Here is a 23,032-nt window from a genome sequence, read left to right as displayed (position 1 = left end):
TAGGTAATAGCATGCGCCAAATATGTTTGGAATATGAAAGAAAAAGTATTAGTGTATATTAATAAAGTGACACATACGTGAGACTGAAAAATGAAAAAAGTGGTTTTTGTGAGGGGAAAAAATTGATTAAAAACTGATGTGAAATAAAATATATATACATATATATATATATGTATATATATATAAAAAAATTATTTTTCTTGAAGTGTAAGTAAAATTGACTAAACCCTGGTGGGTGGTGTGTGGAAAAAGGAGATGATATCGCTAATACAATAGGTGCAAAATAAAGAACTTGATAGTGAAATCAATCCATATAAGAAAGTATATATATCTCTATGAGAAAACAAAAACAGAAAAAATGTATATATCCAAGGTGTATATGCTAGTAATCAAACAGTTCTTAATATATAACCAAACAAACTTATCGTGGTATAAGTCCCATAGCAGATAGTGCTGACAGGTGAAGTCGACAAATGTCAATGTCTCTGCGAGAATGTTTTCTTTGAAACTTGTAGATGTTTTGTAGTCAGTGGAAATTCACCAAAAAACAGGCAGCTGGTCTTGGGTGTGTCTGATCGAGTAACACAGTTTCTAAAATAGGTGAAAAGAAAGACTGCGCCTCATAGTGCAAGTAGGTTCCAACAATAATGGATCACACTGAACAAATGGCAGATGGTAATATACTCACAAGGTTATTGGCACCTTTATTGAAAGAGGTGCAAAAAGGCAGACTGACGTTTAAATCAGCAGTCAGTACAATAAAGCTCATACAATAAAGTGTTTTTAAACTTTATCTATCCCAGCATTAATTGCTTTTTACTTTGCCTGCCAAATACAACACCGTCCGCTGTTCATTTATACATCACAACACCAGAGTATTCTGCTCCTGTCTAAAAGTGGAGAGTCCACAGCGGCCCACCCAGGAAAGTTGAATCGAGTTGGCTCCAGCGTACTGACTGCTGATTTAAACGTCAGTCTGCCTTTTTGCACCTCTTTCAATAAAGGTGCCAATAACCTTGTGAGTATACTACCATCTGCCATTTGTTCAGTGTGATCCATTATTGTTGGAACCTACTTGCACTATGAGGCGCTGTCTTTTTTTTCACCTACCTTATTTTTATACCTGGCTATAAACGGAGTGATACATTTGTGTTTGGTACTTGGTGTTTTCTCCTCGTTTTACTCCGTTAGCCGCTGGAAAGCTTTAAAAGGTTATAAGGTTTAAAGGTGAAGTTTTGAGGAAAGTCGTTTTTCAGTGCTATAACTGCCACTTACAGTAAAACTGGGCATTTGTTTATATCGGACTGTGAATATATAAAAACATGACAATGGAAACACATACTGACTTTTATTCTTTAAAAACTACGGATGAATGGGACATTGATAATCTTGACTTGGAGGAATTGTTCAATTGTGACACAGATAATGTTAAGCTGACTGACCTGTTTCAGACTATGGAAAAACTGAAAACTAAGGAACAAAGACTACGATTGGATAACTGGTTATTTGATAAGTATATAAAGAGAGGAATGGTACCAAGAGGTATTAAGATTAAGAAAATACCCCTCCTTTGAAGTGGAAGATAAGGATTTCATTAAGGAATGGAACAATATACTGACTGAATGTGCCATTAGGCTGATGGGACTTCTAATTAAATATAAAACACAACAGATTGCTGAAATGAAAGATGAAATACTAAAAGTCCAAGCAGAGATGAATAAATATGTTGAAGTCTCTGAATATGCAGATTATGATACCGTGCTCCAAGAGGCATTAGAAGAAGCAAAAAAACTAGTAGTAAATATAAAGCATTCAAAGTTTTTAAGGGATAGCAAGGACTATGCAAACAATAGAGTCTATTTATGGCAGAGAAGATACAGGAGAGGTAATGGTAATTATACTAGAGGACAAAATAAAGATGAAACCTCAGCTGAAACTGGGCTTATTGGAACTGAAACGGCAGTAATGCATAAGAACCAAAAATGGCAATATAAAGGTAAAAATAATAAGAACAAAAATAAAAAGGTTACCTTTAATGATTCAGGAAATGAAGCGATAGATAGTGAAAGATGTGAAACAGATCTGAAGAATTTTCACAATCTGAGTCAGAAGCCACAGGCCACATAAATCCTAATATTGAAATTCCTAAACCACAAAGGTCTAGAGAAAAAGAAAAGGATGTTGGAGCTAGAAATAAAATACAATCTGAACTGGTAAGAAGCAACACACAAGCAAATAAGCAGTTTTCAGAAAGAAGTGGATATAAACAAAGGGGGAGGGCAGCTAAGAGATATAGAAAATCAAAAAATAGCAAAGAACAGATACCAATTGAGGCAAATGAATCAAAAGGAGAAATAAAAATGGAGGGAGCAGTTTTAAACTGAAAGAAACTGAAAAAGAAATCTTTTGTAAAAACAATCTCTCTATTAAAGAGAAGCATTAAAGAGCTTGGAATCAAATGAACAAATTGTAATAAAAAGATCTGACAAGGGGAACAGTATAGTGGCATGTGACACTGAATGGTACATAAACAAATCCCATCGACAGCTAAATGACTGCAGTGTATATGAGAAACTACCATCTGATCCCACATTAAAAATTCAAGAAAAACTCCTGTCTCTGTTGGATGATGGTCTAGAATATGGGTATATAAATAGAGATGCGTTTTATTCACTCTATGTTGAAAATCCTAGGATACCCATATTCTACCATCTGCCAAAGACCCACAAAGGTTTATATAATATTAAGGGTAGACCCATTATATCAGGCATAGAATCAATTCTTGAGCCTTTATCTAACTGGGTTGATGACATTTTAAAACCTATTGTACAAAAATTAGAAAGCCATCTTAAAGACACTAAACATGTTTTACAGATATTTGAGAATTTAGAATGGCATGAAACCTATAGTTGGTTATCTATAGACGTGGTGTCGTTGTATTCTATGATCCCCCATACTCTAGGGTTAAAAGCAATAGAATACTTTTTGAATCTTGAAACTTCATTGGATCCATACTTCCAAAATTATATTTTGGAAGTAATTAAATTCCTCCTAGAGCATAACTATTTTATGTTTGAGGGGGAGTTTTACATGCAGAAAAAAGGGACCGCTATGGGGGCACGTTTTGCGCCCTCATATGCGAACCTTTTCATGGGTTGGCTCGAAAGGTCCCTTATCAGTAATGATGACAACCCATACAGACAGTCTATACGTCTATTTAAGAGGTATATAGACGATTTACTGTTTGTATGGGATGGGGAGGAGGAAGAGAAAAATCAGTTTCTGTCTTACCTAAACAAAAATGATTTTTGCATGAGTTTTACATCTGAATGGAACAGAGAAAGAATCAACTATCTGGATTTAATCCTGATAGCTGATTTAAAAAGAAGTAGAGTAGAGACAGATCTATACAGAAAGCCCATAGCGGGGAATGCTTTGTTGCATTCAAAAAGCAACCACCCAAAGCACGTCACAAAAGGGATAATAAAAGGGCAACTAATTCAAGCTAAGAGGAACTGCTCGCAAAAGCATAGTTATGAAAAAGCAAAAACTGAGCCAACCAAGAGAATGAAAAATAGAGGCTATAATATCAAACACATTCAAAGTGTCAGCAAAAAAGTAGATAATATGGAAAGGACAAACCTACTGTTGGAGAAACCAAAAAATGTTTGTAAAGATGACAGACCCATGTTCATAACCCAGTATTCTAATCATTATAATAAGATCTGTGAAACAGTTAAAAAATATCTGCCTCTGATTTATGGTGATGAGATTCTGAAACCGGTAGTTGAAAGGGGATGCAAATTTGTATATAGAAAAAGTAAATCATTAGCCATCATTATATCTCCTAGTGAAATAAGGACAAATAAACAAAAAGTTGAAAGAGAGAAAAGTGCATGGTTACAGACCAATGGCACATATAAATGTGTGAATAAGAGATGTAGGGCCTGTGGATATATCAAGGTTACCCAGAAATGTAAGTCATATGTTACAGAAATGGAGTATGACATAAAGGGATGTATTAAATGTTCCACGGACTATGTAGTATATCTCATTGAGTGTAAAGAGCACAGAAAGCAGTATATTGGCATGACCACTAGGGACGTGAGGACCCGTATTCGTGAGCACATGTATAATATTGAAAAAAATATTGCTTGCTCTGCTCTTGCAACTCATTTTATTGAGGAACATAACCAAGAATTAAATTGCTTTAGATGGTCAGCAATAGAACATATACCTAGATCCCATAGAGGAGGAGATCGTTTAAATACCCTAAAAAAACAAGAAGCATACTGGATATTTTTGTTTAAGACTCAGGTCCCCCTTGGGTTCAATTCTGAACATTGTCATAAACTGCTTTGTATAATATCTGTATCTATTCACTAAACATCCTTTGAGAATAGTATAAAGAGATTTTAAAATCACTGTCCTTGATTTTGGAAACAGATAAATCTGTCTTTCCTTACTATATGTAGCATGTACTCCAGTGCATTTGATAGTGTGCACTGTAGCATATTCTATATTATGTTAGTAACAATATTTATTCCACCATTTATAAATGATTTGACAACATACAGAGTGCTTAGGAAAAGTATAAACTTGTTTCTTTTTCTTCCCTTGGTTTGCAAGTTTGCTTGCTGGTTAAATATTTATTTCTGTCTACATAGGGTATTTTAAAAAAAAAAAATTTAAAAAGACATATGAGAGAAATATTTATATCTGAATATGGTCAATGCTTGCATGAAATGACCAAAGAACATTTGTATACTATATTGAAACCTAAGTTCATCTATGTGAATAAACACTGATTCTCCCTTTTCATTTAAAAGATACATTCTGAAAATAATGAAAGCCTATGTAATGATGTATTTACTGCTATATAGAAAAATATGTATGGTTCTAGTTTTAGAATCAATAGAAATGATGATTCATAAATGAATCGGTCCCTTTAAGAAATCCAAAGGCATACGGTAAAAGTAAGAGGAAAAAATGGAGTGCGTGAGCTCACCTTTATAAGTCTCAGGTGCTAAGGGTTCAACTACGGTCTATGATTAAGGCGTAAGTTTACCACCGAAACGCGTAAGACTGAACCTGCACAACCTTTAACTGTGTGTGTTGTTCCTTTTATATGAACTGTTTAAGAATAAAGCTGATTACTGTTTTACCTGCTGGATCAAGATTGATTTTTCTTTAGAATGTTGTTTACAATGGTATTCTCTAACTGATTCATGAAAGACAATTTTGGGGTTTAATGTTCCTTTAAGTTACACAAACATTGTCCTTTTGTATTGAGGTTAATAATGGCATTCTATGCTTCTATAAACATAGTAGATAACATAGTAGATAAGGTTGAAAAAAGACTGAAGTCCATCGAGTTCAACCTATACAAATCTAAAATACTTACAAAAAGCTCCAGTTAAGCTTAAATAACCCCATTAAAATGTGACCCATTTAATACTAGCAATCATATCCATGAATTTTGTTTATATACAGAAATTTATCCAGACTATTTTTAAATGTATCTATGGTATTGGCATTCACTACCTCCTTTGGTAATGAGTTCCACAATTTTATTGCTCTTATAGTGAAAAAACGTTTCCGTTGCAGGAGATTAAATCTCCTTTCCTCCAACCTTAAATTATGACCTCTTGTCAGAACCAATTTTCTTGGAATAAAAAGAGCTTCTGCCATCTCTGTATATGGGCCTTGAATATATTTATATAAAGTAATCATGTCACCTCTCAAGCGCCTTTTTTCTAAAGAGAACAGACCCAGTTTGGCTAGCCTCTCCTCATAGGTTAATTTCTCCAATCCCCTTATTAGCTTTGTGGCCCTTCTCTGAACTTTTTCTAGTTCTGCAATATCTTTTTTAGCAATCGGTCCCCAGAACTGCACTCCAAACTCAAGGTGAGGTCTTACCAGGGCTTTATATAATGACAGAATTATGCTTTCCTCCCTTGAATCAATGCCTCTTTTAATACATGCTAGTATCTTATTAGCCTTTGAAGCCGCTGCCCTGCATTGTGCACTCATCTTTAGCTTGTTATCTATTACTACTCCCAAATCCCTTTCCTCCTGTGTTTGGCTAAGTCTTGTCCCATTTAAAAAATACATAGCCTGCTTATTTTTACTTCCAAAATGTAGAACCTTACATTTTTTCGTATTAAATCTCATTTTCCATTCACTTGCCCATAGTTCTAATTTTAGCAAATCCCTTTGCAAAGAGAGTTCATCCTGCTCTGACCTAATGACCTTACTTAACTTAGTATCATCTGCAAAAATAGAGATGTCGCTATTTAATCCTTGCTCCAAGTCATTTATAAAAATATTAAAAAGAACAGGGCCCAGTACTGATCCCTGGGGGACGCCACTGATTACCTTTGTCCAATCTGAGTATGATCCATTTACTGCTACTCGTTGCTCCCTATCTTTTATCCAGTTATTTATCCATGAGCTAACATTTTCAGCTATTCCCAGTCCCTTAATTTGTGCATTAATCTCTCATGTGGCACTGTATCAAATGCCTTTGCAAAATCTAAGTATATCACATCAACTGATTCCCCTTTATCTATATTTTTACTTACTTCCTCGTAGAATCTAATTAGATTAGTTTGACATGATCTATTTCTCCTAAAGCCATGCTGATTAGAACTCATAATCTTGTTTACACGAATATGCTCATCAATATAATCCCTTATAATCCCTTCAATAAGATAAGATATTCTAATATGCCATCTCATCCTGCGGCCTCTGCCAATGGATACGGGGCAGGTAACAAAACATAATTTAAGCTTACAAGCCTCCACTACTAGTATAATTATGAAGTTCATCGGAATGGTGAGATCTGTTAAAATTGCTTTTTTTTATTTTAGGATTATATTAGAGAGTGCGTGGGATTAGGTTTGCCACATATAATGAAATAATGCTACTTAGAGAAGCGTTGAACTAGCATTAACATGAGAGAGTAACTGCAACATCGACTGAAAATATAACGCGGTCTGTAAAACATATATATGACTGAGTGGTTGAATACAAATACCTTTAAAATAACTATGATCAAAATTAGTTATAAATTCTATCCTAAACTGTCACCCAACAGTTATTAAATGGACACTGAACTCAATTTTTTTCTTTCATAAATCAGAGTATGCAATTTTAAGCAACTTTCTAATTTACTCCTATTATCAACTTTTCTTCATTCTCTTTGTATCTTTATTTGAAAAGCAAGAATGTAAGTTTAGATGCCGGCCCATTTTTGGTGAACAACCTGGGTTGTTCTTTCTGATTGGTGGATTAATTTAACCGGCCAATAAACAAGTGCTGTCCAGGGTACTGAACCAAAAAAATAGCTTAGATGTCTTCTTTTTTAAATAAAGATAGCAAGAGAGAGAAGAAAAATTTATACTAGGAGTAAATTAGAAAATTGCTTAAAATTGTATGCTCTATCTGATTCACAAAATAAAAAATTTGGGTTCAGTGTCCCTTTAATGGGTGCCTGCAATGTATTCTTGTCCAGCCTCTAGGATAAGATCACCTCTATAAAATGAGTGCGTCCTGCATTATAATCCGTACTTGCCATTTGAGCTGGAGCTTCTAGGGTCGTTTGGTATCTGAAACCTTTTCTGAATTCCTGATATATTCTTTAAATTAAGTGACCGGTCACTATATAGATAAACTTTGCATTTACAATAAATAGTGTTGTTTGTATCCTATCAAGTTCGTTCTGTTGTTTTTAGCGCTTTCTATGTATCCCTTCTTTTTAGACCAGTTTTTAAAGGGACATAAAAAATTTGTAATCTATTTTTTTAGAAAGAATAAGCTTTAGATTATAATGTATCTTAAATAGAAACTATCTTTAAATAGATTTTCCTCCAAAAGCATTTTATTTAAAAAAAATAAAAAAATAATCCTATTTAAAAACAATTTTTTTTTTATAAATCATTGATTTTTTTATCCACCCTGATAACAGGAGGAGTGGTTGTACTGGAGAGGGCTGGGTATATAAGGAGTTGTCTCTTTATGACCTGGATTTTACAGTGACACTGGTAAAAACATTAAACCAGTACATGGTGACTTATTAAACTGTCAATGTAGCCTGCTCATTAGCTCTAGGTGTATACTCTTATCTGTTGTCTGTATAGGTTTCTTTACACCTGCCCCTGAGGCACCGTATCCTGCTCTGCTCCCTGACCTATTTGATTCTCAGGGCCTGATTCTCAAAAACTTGCTGACATGGAGAGAAATGATCAGCTTATGTCACTGAGCATTATTATTGTAGTGTCTGTCCTCCACAAAAGGCACATTAGTGAGCTCCTCTTAAAGGGACCCTAAACAGTAAATACATTTCATGCACCCCCTATAATTGTGTGTGCTGCCATCATGGAACCTGGGTTACACTGCAGGTATCAGACGGTTAACCACTGCAAAACAAAGCACTTTATCCTCGAGCTGCAACAACTAATCAACATTGTACCCCGAATGAGTACCTCAGTCAGAACACTTGTCCTGGACATCCCTTTATCCTGAGCAATAGCTCCTGGTACCCCCCTTTGACCGCAGTCTAAAGTTATGGAGGGGAACAGAACTGAGGCAACACTCAGTGGTCTGAACACAAAAATGAACACTTTATTTGAAAGCAGCACACAGATTTATACAGCCTGGCATTCCAGAGTCACAGAGCTTCAGCAAACAGAGGGAATTGGTTAAATAGTAAAACAAACATATGAACAATACATCAAACCTCTAACAATTGTCTACTCACAGGTAAATCAGATTAACATATCAAGTTAATTAACTGGGGAAGAGAGTTTACTCAGGCAATCTGATGTTGGGCAGTCTAGTTAACATAATCACACAGGAACACAATCAGTTTACCCAGACAGACTCCTGAGACACAATCAGATCTGCAACGTAAATAAAATACATCTTATTACAGAATACAAGAACAGCTCTTATTAACTATTAAGTCATTTATGCCCACTTGGCTTATAGAGTCACAATTGCTCCCACAAGGGGCACTCACACCCTGTACCCATCCTGTATTTATGGATACAGGGTGACATGGACATAAGACAGAGTTATGAAAATGCATGGGGTGTCCAGCATATAAAATTCCACATTTCCATGCAGTCTCTGGGTATCCTTAAGCCCATGGACCTCCAGCCCAAAGAATGTTCCATAACAGGCCCTCAGATCTTGGTGACTCACATCACAAACATAATCCCTAATAATCGGTTATAAAAATAGTTGTCAAAGAATCTCTATTACTTGCTCTGCGCACGGCGCCAGTGGCCTCACCCCCATGAACTCCTCCTGCAGATGGTATTGTGTTTTATGGTTATGTCCTTAGCCTAAAGGACGTCTGCAGACGTTTACTTTTCTCTCAGGACAGTAGAAGGTTTTGGGGGTTTGGTTTTTTTAGCTTTCAACTACCCCTGGCTTATGTGCATTAGATCACCTGTGCAACCCAGAAATAATAGGAGTCATCATTAGGATTCTTTATAATCAAGCGATTTAGGACTACGCTTTGCATGATCTAGTACCAAGCTTATTATTTATACTTGGATAATAGTGCACATCAATTCAAATAACTCCCAGCAATCTAGGGATGTTTGCTCATTTATCAGCCGATTGCTGATTGATGTATACTGTATAACTGCGTAAGACTTTTTTTTTTAGTAATACAAATAAATGAAAGCAGGAGCGCTGTAGCTAAAGGTGAAACAAATTTAAAGTGATATTGCGTTTGTCTAGTAAAAAGTGATATCAATAATATTAAACGTGACTAAAGAACTAACATTGACTATATACCAAGTGTATTACTTCATATACCAAGTGTATAACTTGTGAGGATATCCTAAACCACTGCGTACATATATAAATTAAGAAATAAAGACTGACCAGTAAAACAATATATAAATATGGCTATGCCAAATTTATTAAAATACTAACACAGTAAAAAATGGACGTCTCCGTTAAAAAAGTAATAGGTTGCCACCATATATAAAAACAAATAAAAAATAAAATACGGCCTTGATATAGAACAAATTAGAACTTGACTCAGTCCAAGATAAGCATCCAAGGTGAAAGTTCCAAAGTGGAATATTAAGTATAGGATTGCAGGCAACCGCAAGCTTACCTCCAGCCTGTGTGTACTTATCGGTCTCTGCAAGTGAAATTACCGCCGTAGCGGGATGACGTCACCTTTATGGGTGCTGTTCTGGATCAACCGCTTGATTGGTCCTTTAGCTTAGCGGCTCCAAATGTAAATTTAAACTTCCAGCAACAAAGTATCTGCTCTTAAGTGCCTGTCGGCACGCAAGATACCTTATAGAGGATGGTGTGTGGGAGGAAACAGATTGTTAGCTTTCAGTCCCCAAATACAGAGAATCTGTGGTATCGCTGTGCGATGCAATAATCTGTCCTGTGCTACCTGTTAGACCTTGCTGACCTTATTTCCAATTTTGTCAGTTTCTTTCAGCAGGCTTTACAGGCTTCAGATAATCACTCGTGCATAAGATAGTTGGTCCCAACGGTGATCAAGTCCAAACTGATCGTTCCAGCTTCAAATGGAAAACAATCTCAAGAGTTGTAACACATCTGTGTTACAACTCTTGAGATTGTTTTCCATTTGAAGCTGGAACGATCAGTTTGGACTTGATCACCGTTGGGACCAACTATCTTATGCACTTCAATGCAAGTTGTGTAGTACAGCAACCAACCGGAGAATAATGCTCGTGAAGACAGGGGTTCTGCCAGGGTCCCCCAACATCAATGATACAAATAGTATTGTCCACAGCACTATTATATCAAATATTCTTTATTTTCTGTTTAAGTTACAGACATAAAATGCGACGTTTCGAGTGTTGCCACTCTTATTCATGCTAATACATTGTGTCATTTGAAACAAATTTAAAGCCCTCAGTTTGGCGCCAACCACTTCATTAAGTGGCTCTGCTGCCATCTACTGAGCAACAAAATGATGACACCTTAAAAACATTACTTAGTTACATTTACTATAACCAAGTATCAGTACCTGTTTGCCTATATATCTATCTTGAGAATTACTACATTTTAAATTTATGCAGACCTGTTTACAATAAATTTACATGATTTGAACATTAGCAATACATATATTTACAATAGTGAGAATGATAGAATTAATTTTACAATATATTTCATTACAGGAAAATTGACCAATCATAGTCTCTATTGAGGCCATTTGGTTCCATACATCCTAGCTCAAATATCCATTACATTTCTTTTTCTTTCAATATTTTTTCCCCGATTACTACCATTTCTCTGGGGACCCACACTGTCTATGACTTGCCATCGTAATTGGCTTATCTGGTGTCCACATTTTAAAAAATGATGGGACACTGGGGCTTCAAGATTTTTGCACCGTATATTTGAACGGTGCTGACATATCCTGTCCCTAACCATACGTGTGGTTTCCCCTATGTAGATTAGAGAACAGGCACATTTTATTAGGTAGATAACGTACTTTGACTCACATGTGTAATGTTCTCTTATCTCATATTTCTTCCCTGTTCTTGGATGGAAAAAATATTTACCTTTGATTACAGAGTGGCAACTCATACACCCTAGACATGGAAATGATCCTTTATTTTTATTGCCTATGAGTGTTTGTCTCGCCTGTTTCTTAGGCCCTACATCTGTACTAGTGAGTTGATCTCTTAAGTTTTTTACTCTCTTGTAAGCCATTAACGGAGGATTTTTAAACAACTCAATTTCCTTATTACACTCTCTTAATATGTGCCAGTGCTTTGTCACAATACGTTTAATTTCTTCACTGTTAGGGTTAAACTGTGTGACTAATATCAACTTATCCTCTTTAGCCCTTTCTCTTGAACTTTGTTCTCTGTTCCTCATATTGTTAGTGTGCTTTTCAATTAATGTACTTGGGTACCCTCTATCTAGGAATTTTTTCTGCATTTCCTTTATTCTTGTTTGTTTAATTTCTGGGTTAGTGACAATCCTGTCCACCCTGAGTAGCTGACTCTTGGGTAATGAATTTATTTACCCTCTTGGATGGAAACTATCATAGCTTAGTAATGTATTTCTATCTGTATCTTTTTATACAGATCAAATACTAGCTTATTTCCCTCTTTGGTTACTCTAGTATCCAGGAATGTTACTGATTCCTCACTCCACTCTATAGAGAATTCTAATCCTTTGACTGCTCCATTGATTTCATTAACAAACTCCATAAGGGACTCAACGCTGCCCCACCATATGCCAAATACATCGTCTATAAATCTCCACCAGGTGGCGTCATACAGACGGAATTTCTCATTTTCATACACTATTCTTTCTTCTATTTCACTCATGAATAGGTTGGCATATGATGGGGCAACGTTGGTCCCCATGGCTGTCCCTTTCACTTGGATATACCAATCATCTTGGAATAAAAAATGATTCCAATAAAGGATAAGCCTCAATAAATTCTCAATAAATTCTACTTGTAGATCTGAACATTTCTTATTTACTTTACATACTTTTTTAATTATACCAATTCCTGTTTCATGCTTAATAGCCGTGTAGAGGCTTTTTACATCCATGGTATAGAGCAAAAATGTATCTGTTTCTAAGCATAACTCTTTAGCTTTGTTCATAAAGTCTCCTGTATCCTTAAGATATGATGATATCTGTTTAACCTCTGGCTGTAATATTTTATCCAGAAATGTTGAGATATTTGTTAAAGCAGAATTAACACTGGAGACTATGGGCCTCCCTGGTGGTGTAGCTAAATTCTTGTGTACCTTAGGCACAGTATAGAAGACCGGGTTCTTAGGTTCTTTATTAAACAAATATTCCCTTAGTTTCTTATCTATTAATTTGTTCTCAAAAGCCTTATTTAATGTTAATTCAATTTCTTTCTGAATTTTACTTACAGGGTTGTAATTTAATTTCTGATATGTTTCATCATCCCTAAGTTGGTTCTCTATTTCATTTATATAGTATGTTCTATCTAACACTATGGTAGCTCCACCCTTATCAGCCATTTTAATGGTAAGCTCTCTTGTTTTACTTTTCAGCTCTTTTATGGCCTTATGTTCACCTTTAGTCAGATTAAACCCTCCAACTTTGTTCTTATACTGTTTTTTTAGAATTCTTCTTTCATCCTTAATTTTCAATTTATCTATATCATTACATACCAGATTGATAAATGTATTAACACTGTGATTGTTAGAAGATGGGTTAAACATGCTTTTATTTTTTAAAGATAAATCTTTCAATTTCCACATCCATATTTTCAGATACTAAATATTTGTTCTCATGGAACCACGTTTTCAATTTGATGTTCCTAAAAAACCTCTGCAGATCTTTATTTAATTCAAAGAAATTGGTATTTGCATAAGGGCAAAAAGAAAGTCCTTTCTCTAACAAGCTTAGCTCTTCTTTAGTCAGTTCTTTCCCAGATATGTTTAATATAGTGGACAGTTCAGATCTTACCCCTTTATGCAGTTCAGTCCGTTTTCCAATTGAAGTATCATCTTTGTCTTTACTCCCTTCTGTTTCCGTAACTAGTGACGGAATTGTCTCCCTCTCCTGCTCGATCTCCTCGGGCCACCTCTGCCCCGGCCTCTGCTTCTTACGGTGTTTCCTCCCACCTCTATGCCAAGACTTTCGTTGCTTGAGTCTAAAGGGGAGGAGTCATCTGATTCGGCTTGTGACGTTGTCATATCCCCTTCCGGTTGTGCTCCTTGTTCACGAACCCTATTGGCTCTGCGTGCTCCAGCTCTTCTGTTGCCATAATTGTTGTTACTGTTACCATGGGAACCGTTTCTCCACTTATAAACTCTCCCGGTAAGATAGTCCGCTTCATCTCTTTGAAATTTTTGTCGTTTCCTATCTTTAATTACTTTCTGCAGTTCAGTTGTTTTATTTTCAATCTGTTTAATCAGGGTTTCAAAGTCTTCCGATGTTAAGCTTTTTGACAGCTCCTCCCGGCTCTGTTTAATCTTTCCCTCCTGTATTGCTATTTCTTCAATTAGGGACTCCACTGTCAGAACCATTAGGTCGTAGGAGCATTTGTTTATTATAGATTCAAATTTGTCACAATACTCTTTTTTTTATCCCTTAGTAATGTGGGACAGATGCTCATCCTAAGACCTCTCGGTATCCTTTTTACTCTATAATATTCTGATAAGGTGCTTACGTGCAGGCTCCATTTTGCATTTTTATATGTCATCTGTTCAAGTGTTTTACTTACATTTTCAGCAGGTGCTGCATGCAAAAAGTCTCTCGATCCTTTAGATAAGGCCGTGATTCTGGCCGCATCAAATTCTGTGTAGGCAAACATTTTTGTTCCATCTGTAGCTTTACTTTCCATTTTCAAATAGGCTCCTCTTGCACGTACTGGGCAGAGATATCCAATTCAATGCAAGTTGTGTAGTACAGCAACACAAGTGATTATCTGAAGCCTGTAAAGCCTGCTGAAAGAAACTGACAAAATTGGAAATAAGGTCAGCAAGGTCTAACAGGTAGCACAGGACAGATTATTGCATCGCACAGCGATACCACAGATTCTCTGTATTTGGGGACTGAAAGCTAACAATCTGTTTCCTCCCACACACCATCCTCTATAAGGTATCTTGCGTGCCGACAGGCACTTAAGAGCAGATACTTTGTTGCTGGAAGTTTAAATTTACATTTGGAGCCGCTACGCTAAAGGACCAATCAAGCGGTTGATCCAGGACAGCGCCCATAAAGGTGACGTCATCCCGCTACGGCGGTAATTTCACTTGCAGAGACCGATAAGTACACACAGGCTGGAGGTAAGCTTGCGGTTGCCTGCAATCCTATACTTAATATTCCACTTTGGAACTTTCACCTTGGATGCTTATCTTGGACTGAGTCAAGTTCTAATTTGTTCTATATCAAGGCCGTATTTTATTTTTTATTTGTTTTTATATATGGTGGCAACCTATTACTTTTTTAACGGAGACGTCTGTTTTTTACTGTGTTAGTATTTTAATAAATTTGGCATAGCCATATTTATATATTGTTTTACTGGTCAGTCTTTATTTCTTAATTTATATATGTACGCAGTGGTTTAGGATATCCTCACAAGTTATACACTTGGTATATGAAGTAATACACTTGGTATATAGTCAATGTTAGTTCTTTAGTCACGTTTAATATTATTGATATCACTTTTTACTAGACAAACGCAATATCACTTAATTTGTTTCACCTTTAGCTACAGCGCTCCTGCTTTCATTTATTTGTATTACTAAAAAAAAAAGTCTTACGCAGTTATACAGTATACATCAATCAGCAATCGGCTGATAAATGAGCAAACACTATTATTGTTTATAACCTATATTAGGGACTCTTAGGTTTTATCAGGAGCTTGGTGAATTCGCTCTGCGCTCATATCTAACTATTTTGAGGTTTTTTTTTTAGTACTTAGCACTTTGGACCTTTTTTTGATTTTATTTATATTTTCAATAAATTGTGATAATGTACCCGATTCAACCTCTATAAGGATATATATCTTACTTTAAGAGTGGATGACATTTTTTCCCTAACCTAATAGCTGATTTTTTATCACTGCATATATCGATATTTAAGTTACAAATGAAGTCCAGGCTTACTTTGTTGAGAGGCCTCTTGCCAACTTGGAAAACCTTGGTTGAGAGCTAACAAAGATCCCACCTTTGTGAAATTGTCAAAATCCTACTTATGCATCTCAAGTACCTCAGCACCATCTGAGCCCCTCTTCTCTGCTGCAGGTAACATAGCTTGTAAAAAGAGAGTCAGCCTTAGCCAGGAGCATCTCAGGCACCTCAGCACCATCTTAGCGCTTCCTCTCTGCTGCAGACAATATAGCTTGTAAAAAGAGAGTCAGCCTTAGCCAGGAGCATCTCAGGCACCTCAGCACCATCTTAGCGCTTCCTCTCTGCTGCAGACAATATAGCTGTAAAAAGAGAGTCAGCCTTAGCCAGGAGCATCTCAGGCACCTCAGCACCATCTTAGCGCTTCCTCTCTGCTGCAGACAATATAGCTGTAAAAAGAGAGTCAGCCTTAGCCAGGAGCATCTCAGGCACCTCAGCACCATCTTAGCGCTTCCTCTCTGCTGCAGACAATATAGCTGTAAAAAGAGAGTCAGCCTTAGCCAGGAGCATCTCAGGCACCTCAGCACCATCTGAGCGCTTCCTCTCTGCTGCAGGTAATATAGCTGTAAAAAGAGCACTAGCCTCAGCCAGGAGCATCTCAGGCACCTCAGCACCATCTTAGTGCTTCCTCTCTGCTGCAGGTAATATAGCTGTAAAAAGAGCACCAGCCTTAGCCAGGAGCTTCTCAGGCACCTCAGCACCATCTGAGCGCTTCCTCTCTGCTGCAGACAATATAGCTGTAAAAAGAGCACCAGCCTTAGCCAGGAGCATCTCAGGCACCTCAGCACCATCTGAGCGCTTCCTCTCTGCTGCAGGTAATATAGCTGTAAAAAGAGCGCCAGCCTTAGCCAGGAGCATCTCAGGCACCTCAGCACCATCTGAGCACTTCCTCTCTGCTGCAGACAATATAGCTGTAAAAAGAGCGCCAGCCTCAGCCAGGAGCATCTCAGGCACCTCAGCACCATCTGAGCGTTTCCTTTCTGCTGCAGACAATATAGCTGTAAAAAGAGCGCCAGCCTCAGCCAGGAGCATCTCAGGCACCTCAGCACCATCTGAGCGCTTCCTCTCTGCTGCAGGTAATATAGCTGTAAAAAGAGCGCCAGCCTCAGCCAGGAGCATCTCAGGCACCTCAGCACCATCTGAGCGTTTCCTCTCTGCTGCAGACAATATAGCTGTAAAAAGAGCGCCAGCCTCAGCCAGGAGCATCTCAGGCACCTCAGCACCATCTGAGCGCTTCCTCTCTGCTGCAGGTAATATAGCTGTAAAAAGAGCGCCAGCCTCAGCCAGGAGCATCTCAGGCACCTCAGCACCATCTGAGCGTTTCCTCTCTGCTGCAGACAATATAGCTGTAAAAAGAGCGCCAGCCTCAGCCAGGAACATCTCAGGCACCTCAGCACCATCTGAGCGTTTCCTCTCTACTGCAGACAATATAGCTGTAAAAAGAGCACCAGCCTTAGCCTGAAGCATCTCAGGCACCTCAGCACCATCTGAGCGCTTCATCTCTGCTGCAGACAATATAGCTGTAAAAAGAGCGCCAGCCTTAGCCAGGAGCATCTCAGGCACCTCAGCACCATCTGAGCGTTTCCTCTCTGCTGCAGACAATATAGCTGTAAAAAGAGCACCAGCCTTAGCCTGAAGCATCTCAGGCACCTCAGCACCATCTGAGAGCTTCCTCTCTGCTGCAGACAATATAGCTGTAAAAAGAGCACCAGCCTTAGCCAGGAGCTTCTCAGGCACCTCAGCACCATCTGAGCGCTTCCCCTCTGCTGCAGACAATATAGCTGTAAAAAGAGCGCCAACCTTAGCCAGGAGCTTCTCAGGCACCTCAGCACCATCTGAGCGCTTCCCCTCTGCTGCAGACAATATAGCTGTAAAAAGTGCACCAGCCTTAGCCTGAAGCATCTCAGGCACCTCAGCACCATCTGAGCACTTCCCCTCTGCTGCAGACAATATAGCTGTAAAAAGAGCACCAGCCTTAGCCAGGAACATCTCAGGCACCTCAGCACCATCTGAGCACTTCCTCTCTGCTGCAGACAATATAGCTGTAAAAAGAGCACCAGCCTTAGCCAGGAACATCTCAGGCACCTCAGCACCATCTGAGCGCTTACTCTCTGCTGCAGGTAATATAGCTGTAAAAAGAGCGCCAGCCTCAGCCAGGAGCATCTCAGGCACCTCAGCACCATCTGAGCACTTCCCCTCTGCTGCAGACAATATAGCTGTAAAAAGAGCACCAGCCTTAGCCAGGAGCATCTCAGGCACCTCAGCACCATCTGAGAGCTTCCTCTCTGCTGCAGACAATATAGCTGTAAAAAGAGCACCAGCCTTAGCCAGGAGCATCTCAGGCACCTCAGCACCATCTGAGCGCTTCCTCTCTGCTGCAGACAATATAGCTGTAAAAAAAACACCAGCCTCAGCCAGGAGCATCTCAGGCACCTCAGCACCATCTGAGCGCTTCCTCTCTGCTGCAGACAATATAGCTGTAAAAAGAGAGTCAGCCTTAGCCAGGAGCTTCTCAGGCACCTCAGCACCATCTGAGCGCTTCCTCTCTGCTGCAGACAATATAGCTGTAAAAAGAGCACCAGCCTTAGCCAGGAGCATCTCAGGCACCTCAGCACCATCTGAGCGCTTCATCTCTGCTGCAGACAATATAGCTGTAAAAGAGCACCAGCCTTAGCCAGGAGCATCTCAGGCACCTCAGCACCATCTGAGCGCTTCCTCTCTGCTGCAGGTAATATAGCTGTAAAAAGAGCGCCAGCCTCAGCCAGGAGCATCTCAGGCACCTCAGCACCATCTGAGCGCTTCCTCTCTGCTGCAGACAATATAGCTGTAAAAAGAGCGCCAGCCTCAGCCAGGAGCTTCTCAGGCACCTCAGCACCATCTGAGTGCTTCCTCTCTGCTGCAGACAATATAGCTGTAAAAAGAGCACCAGCCTTAGCCAGGAGCATCTCAGGCACCTCAGCACCATCTGAGCGCTTCCCCTCTGCTGCAGACAATATAGCTGTAAAAAGAGCACCAGCCTTAGCCAGGAGCTTCTCAGGCACCTCAGCACCATCTGAGCACTTCCCCTCTGCTGCAGACAATATAGCTGTAAAAAGAGCAACAGCCTTAGCCAGGAGCATCTCAGGCATCTCAGCACCATCTGAGCGCTTCCTCTCTGCTGCAGACAATATAGCTGTAAAAAGAGCACCAGCCTTAGCCTGAAGCATCTCAGGCACCTCAGCACCATCTGAGCGCTTCCTCTCTGCTGCAGGTAATATAGCTGTAAAAAGAGCACCAGCCTCAGCCAGGAGCATCTCAGGCACCTCAGCACCATCTGAGCACTTCCCCTCTGCTGCAGACAATATAGCTGTAAAAAGAGCACCAGCCTTAGCCAGGAGCATCTCAGGCACCTCAGCACCATCTGAGCACTTCCCCTCTGCTGCAGACAATATAGCTGTAAAAAGAGCACCAGCCTTAGCCAGGAGCATCTCAGGCACCTCAGCACCATCTTAGTGCTTCCTCTCTGCTGCAGGTAATATAGCTGTAAAAAGAGCGCCAGCCTCAGCCAGGAGCATCTCAGGCACCTCAGCACCATCTGAGAGCTTCCTCTCTGCTGCAGACAATATAGCTGTAAAAAGTGCACCAGCCTTAGCCAGGAGCTTCTCAGGCACCTCAGCACCATCTGAGCGCTTCCTCTCTGCTGCAGACAATATAGCTGTAAAAAGAGCGCCAGCCTCAGCCAGGAGCATCTCAGGCACCTCAGCACCATCTGAGCGCTTCCTCTCTGCTGCAGACAATATAGCTGTAAAAAGAGCACCAGCCTCAGCCAGGAGCATCTCAGGCACCTCAGCACCATCTGAGAGCTTCCTCTCTGCTGCAGACAATATAGCTGTAAAAAGTGCACCAGCCTTAGCCAGGAGCTTCTCAGGCACCTCAGCACCATCTGAGCGCTTCCTCTCTGCTGCAGACAATATAGCTGTAAAAAGAGCGCCAGCCTCAGCCAGGAGCATCTCAGGCACCTCAGCACCATCTGAGCGCTTCCTCTCTGCTGCAGACAATATAGCTGTAAAAAGAGCACCAGCCTTAGCCAGGAGCATCTCAGGCACCTCAGCACCATCTGAGCACTTCCTCTCTGCTGCAGACAATATAGCTGTAAAAAGAGAGTCAGCCTTAGCCAGGAGCATCTCAGGCACCTCAGCACCATCTGAGCGCTTCATCTCTGCTGCAGACAATATAGCTGTAAAAAGAGCACCAGCCTTAGCCAGGAGCTTCTCAGGCACCTCAGCACCATCTGAGCGCTTCCTCTCTGCTGCAGGTAATATAGCTGTAAAAAGAGCACCAGCCTTAGCCAGGAGCATCTCAGGCACCTCAGCACCATCTGAGCACTTCCCCTCTGCTGCAGACAATATAGCTGTAAAAAGAGCACCAGCCTTAGCCAGGAGCTTCTCAGGCACCTCAGCACCATCTGAGCGCTTCATCTCTGCTGCAGACAATATAGCTGTAAAAAGAGCACCAGCCTTAGCCAGGAGCATCTCAGGCACCTCAGCACCATCTGAGCGCTTCCCCTCTGCTGCAGACAATATAGCTGTAAAAAGTGCACCAGCCTTAGCCTGAAGCATCTCAGGCACCTCAGCACCATCTGAGCACTTCCTCTCTGCTGCAGACAATATAGCTGTAAAAAGAGCACCAGCCTTAGCCAGGAACATCTCAGGCACCTCAGCACCATCTGAGCGCTTACTCTCTGCTGCAGGTAATATAGCTGTAAAAAGAGCGCCAGCCTCAGCCAGGAGCATCTCAGGCACCTCAGCACCATCTGAGCACTTCCCCTCTGCTGCAGACACTATAGCTGTAAAAAGAGCACCAGCCTTAGCCAGTAACATCTCAGGCACCTCAGCACCATCTGAGCGCTTCCTCTCTGCTGCAGACAATATAGCTGTAAAAAGAGCACCAGCCTTAGCCTGAAGCATCTCAGGCACCTCAGCACCATCTGAGCGCTTCCTCTCTGCTGCAGACACTATAGCTGTAAAAAGAGCACCAGCCTTAGCCAGGAGCTTCTCAGGCACCTCAGCACCATCTGAGCGCTTCCTCTCTGCTGCAGACAATATAGCTGTAAAAAGAGCACCAGCCTCAGCCAGGAGCATCTCAGGCACCTCAGCACCATCTGAGCGCTTCCTCTCTGCTGCAGACAATATAGCTGTAAAAAGTGCACCAGCCTTAGCCTGAAGCATCTCAGGCACCTCAGCACCATCTGAGCGCTTCCTCTCTGCTGCAGACAATATAGCTGTAAAAAGTGCACCAGCCTTAGCCAGGAGCTTCTCAGGCACCTCAGCACCATCTGAGCGCTTCCTCTCTGCTGCAGACAATATAGCTGTAAAAAGAGCACCAGCCTTAGCCAGGAGCATCTCAGGCACCTCAGCACCATCTGAGCGCTTCCTCTCTGCTGCAGACAATATAGCTGTAAAAAGAGCGCCAGCCTCAGCCAGGAGCATCTCAGGCACCTCAGCACCATCTGAGCACTTCCCCTCTGCTGCAGACAATATAGCTGTAAAAAGAGCACCAGCCTCAGCCAGGAGCATCTCAGGCACCTCAGCACCATCTGAGCGCTTCCTCTCTGCTGCAGACAATATAGCTGTAAAAAGAGCGCCAGCCTCAGCCAGGAGCATCTCAGGCACCTCAGCACCATCTGAGCGCTTCCTCTCTGCTGCAGGTAATATAGCTGTAAAAAGAGCGCCAGCCTCAGCCAGGAGCATCTCAGGCACCTCAGCACCATCTGAGCGTTTCCTCTCTGCTGAATAACAGGCTGTTTACAAACCGTTGCCATTTACCTCTTTTAGTTCCAACTCTTTTGAAACAGTTTTGTGGTTTTGTTTTGCTTAAAGGGACACTAAACTCTCATTTTTTTATCAGACTCTTAGAGAATACATATTTTGAACATTCAAATTATTTGCTTCATTCATTAGATATCCTTTGTTGAAGAAATAGCAATGCACATGGGTGAGCCATCTATGTGCAGCCACCAATCAGCAGCTACTGAGCCTATCTAGATATGCTTTTCAGCTAAAGATATCATGAGAATGAAGCAAATTAGATAATGGGAGTAAATTAGAAAGTTGTTTAAAATGACATTCTCTTCCTAAATCATGACAGAACAAATGTCCCTTTAATTATAAAAATGTGTTTTGCTGCTTAAACAGTTGTGTTATTGTAAAGTTTTCGTCTGACGTTTCTATTTCTAACTGTTTGTGGATATTATTTTAAATATACCTAAAAATTGAATTGAAATTTTTTTTTTTTATCCGATTAATCGAAAAAACAATTGACCGATTTTAATCAATTATGAAAATATTAGATAGTTGCTTTCCTACTTAGCCTTGTTGTCTGCTGACTAAAGCCTGGGTTGGCTCCTGTTTGGCTAAGGACAAATTGCAGTAAAAACTATGTTGATTTGCCTGTGCTGAGTTGGTTTGATTGTCTCACTCTCTCACATTTTTAGAGTTCCTGGGAAAATGTGTCCAGTCGTCTGTAGTATTTAACAAACTTGATACCATTGCACTGTCAAATGAGACCGAAGAGGTGGCTGCTCTGAAGGGACCATTGGTAAATTCTCTGTCTTCGTACAGTTAATGGTTGTTTTGCTGGGAGAGATGAAGTCTATTGTCACCAACCTGACCCCTGTAACCGCTGTTATGTTTTGTGTTTCTCAGATTGACAGGCGCTGCCCCCGCTGTGGGTGTGAGAAGATGGTGTATCATACGAGACAGATGCGCTCTGCAGACGAAGGGCAGACGGTCTTCTACACGTGTGCGCAGTGCCGGTGAGTGAACTACTGCTCACACTCACTTGTTTACCTTTAATGAGAATTTGTGGTCCCAGGTATCTATGGTGCGGTAAGAATTGTAACAACCATACCCAGATTTCACTGATAATAAACAAACACACCCACACATATTTTGTATGTGTGTGTGTGTGTATATATATTTATATATATATATATATATATATATATAATCTATATCTCTGTATATACAGTGGGGCAAAAAAATATTTAGTCAGCCACCAATTGTGCAAGTTCTCCCACTTAAGAAGATGAGAGAGGCCTGTAATTTTCATCATAGGTATACCTCAACTATGAGAGACAAAATGTGGAAACAAATCCAGACAATCACATTGTCTGATTTGGAAATAATTTATTTGCATATTATGGTGGAAAATAAGTATTTGGTCACCTACAAACAAGCAAGATTTCTGGCTCTCACAGACCTGTATCTTCTTCTTTAAGAGGCTCCTCTGTCCTCCACTCATTACCTGTATTAATGGCACCTGTTTGAACTTGTTATCAGTATAAAAGACACCTGTCCACAACCTCAACCAAACAGTCACACTCCAAACTCCACTATGGTGAAGACCAA

At 40.1% G+C, this 23,032-nt stretch overlaps 1 protein-coding gene across 1 annotated transcript in view; it reads left to right on the top strand.

Annotated features, from left to right (window-relative positions):
- POLR1H (RNA polymerase I subunit H) overlaps nt 1-23,032 on the top strand; it is an 83,083-nt gene that overhangs the window by 21,925 nt on the left and 38,126 nt on the right. Inside the window, exons 3-4 of the mRNA XM_053716332.1 lie at nt 22,117-22,220; nt 22,328-22,437. Coding sequence (XP_053572307.1) covers nt 22,117-22,220; nt 22,328-22,437 — 214 coding nt within the window. The remainder of the gene's footprint in view (nt 1-22,116; nt 22,221-22,327; nt 22,438-23,032) is intronic.

This window comes from Bombina bombina, chromosome 6 (genome assembly GCF_027579735.1).
Source record: "Bombina bombina isolate aBomBom1 chromosome 6, aBomBom1.pri, whole genome shotgun sequence".
Taxonomy (NCBI): Eukaryota; Metazoa; Chordata; class Amphibia; order Anura; family Bombinatoridae; genus Bombina; species Bombina bombina.
This window is presented reverse-complemented; position numbering and strand designations above follow the sequence as displayed.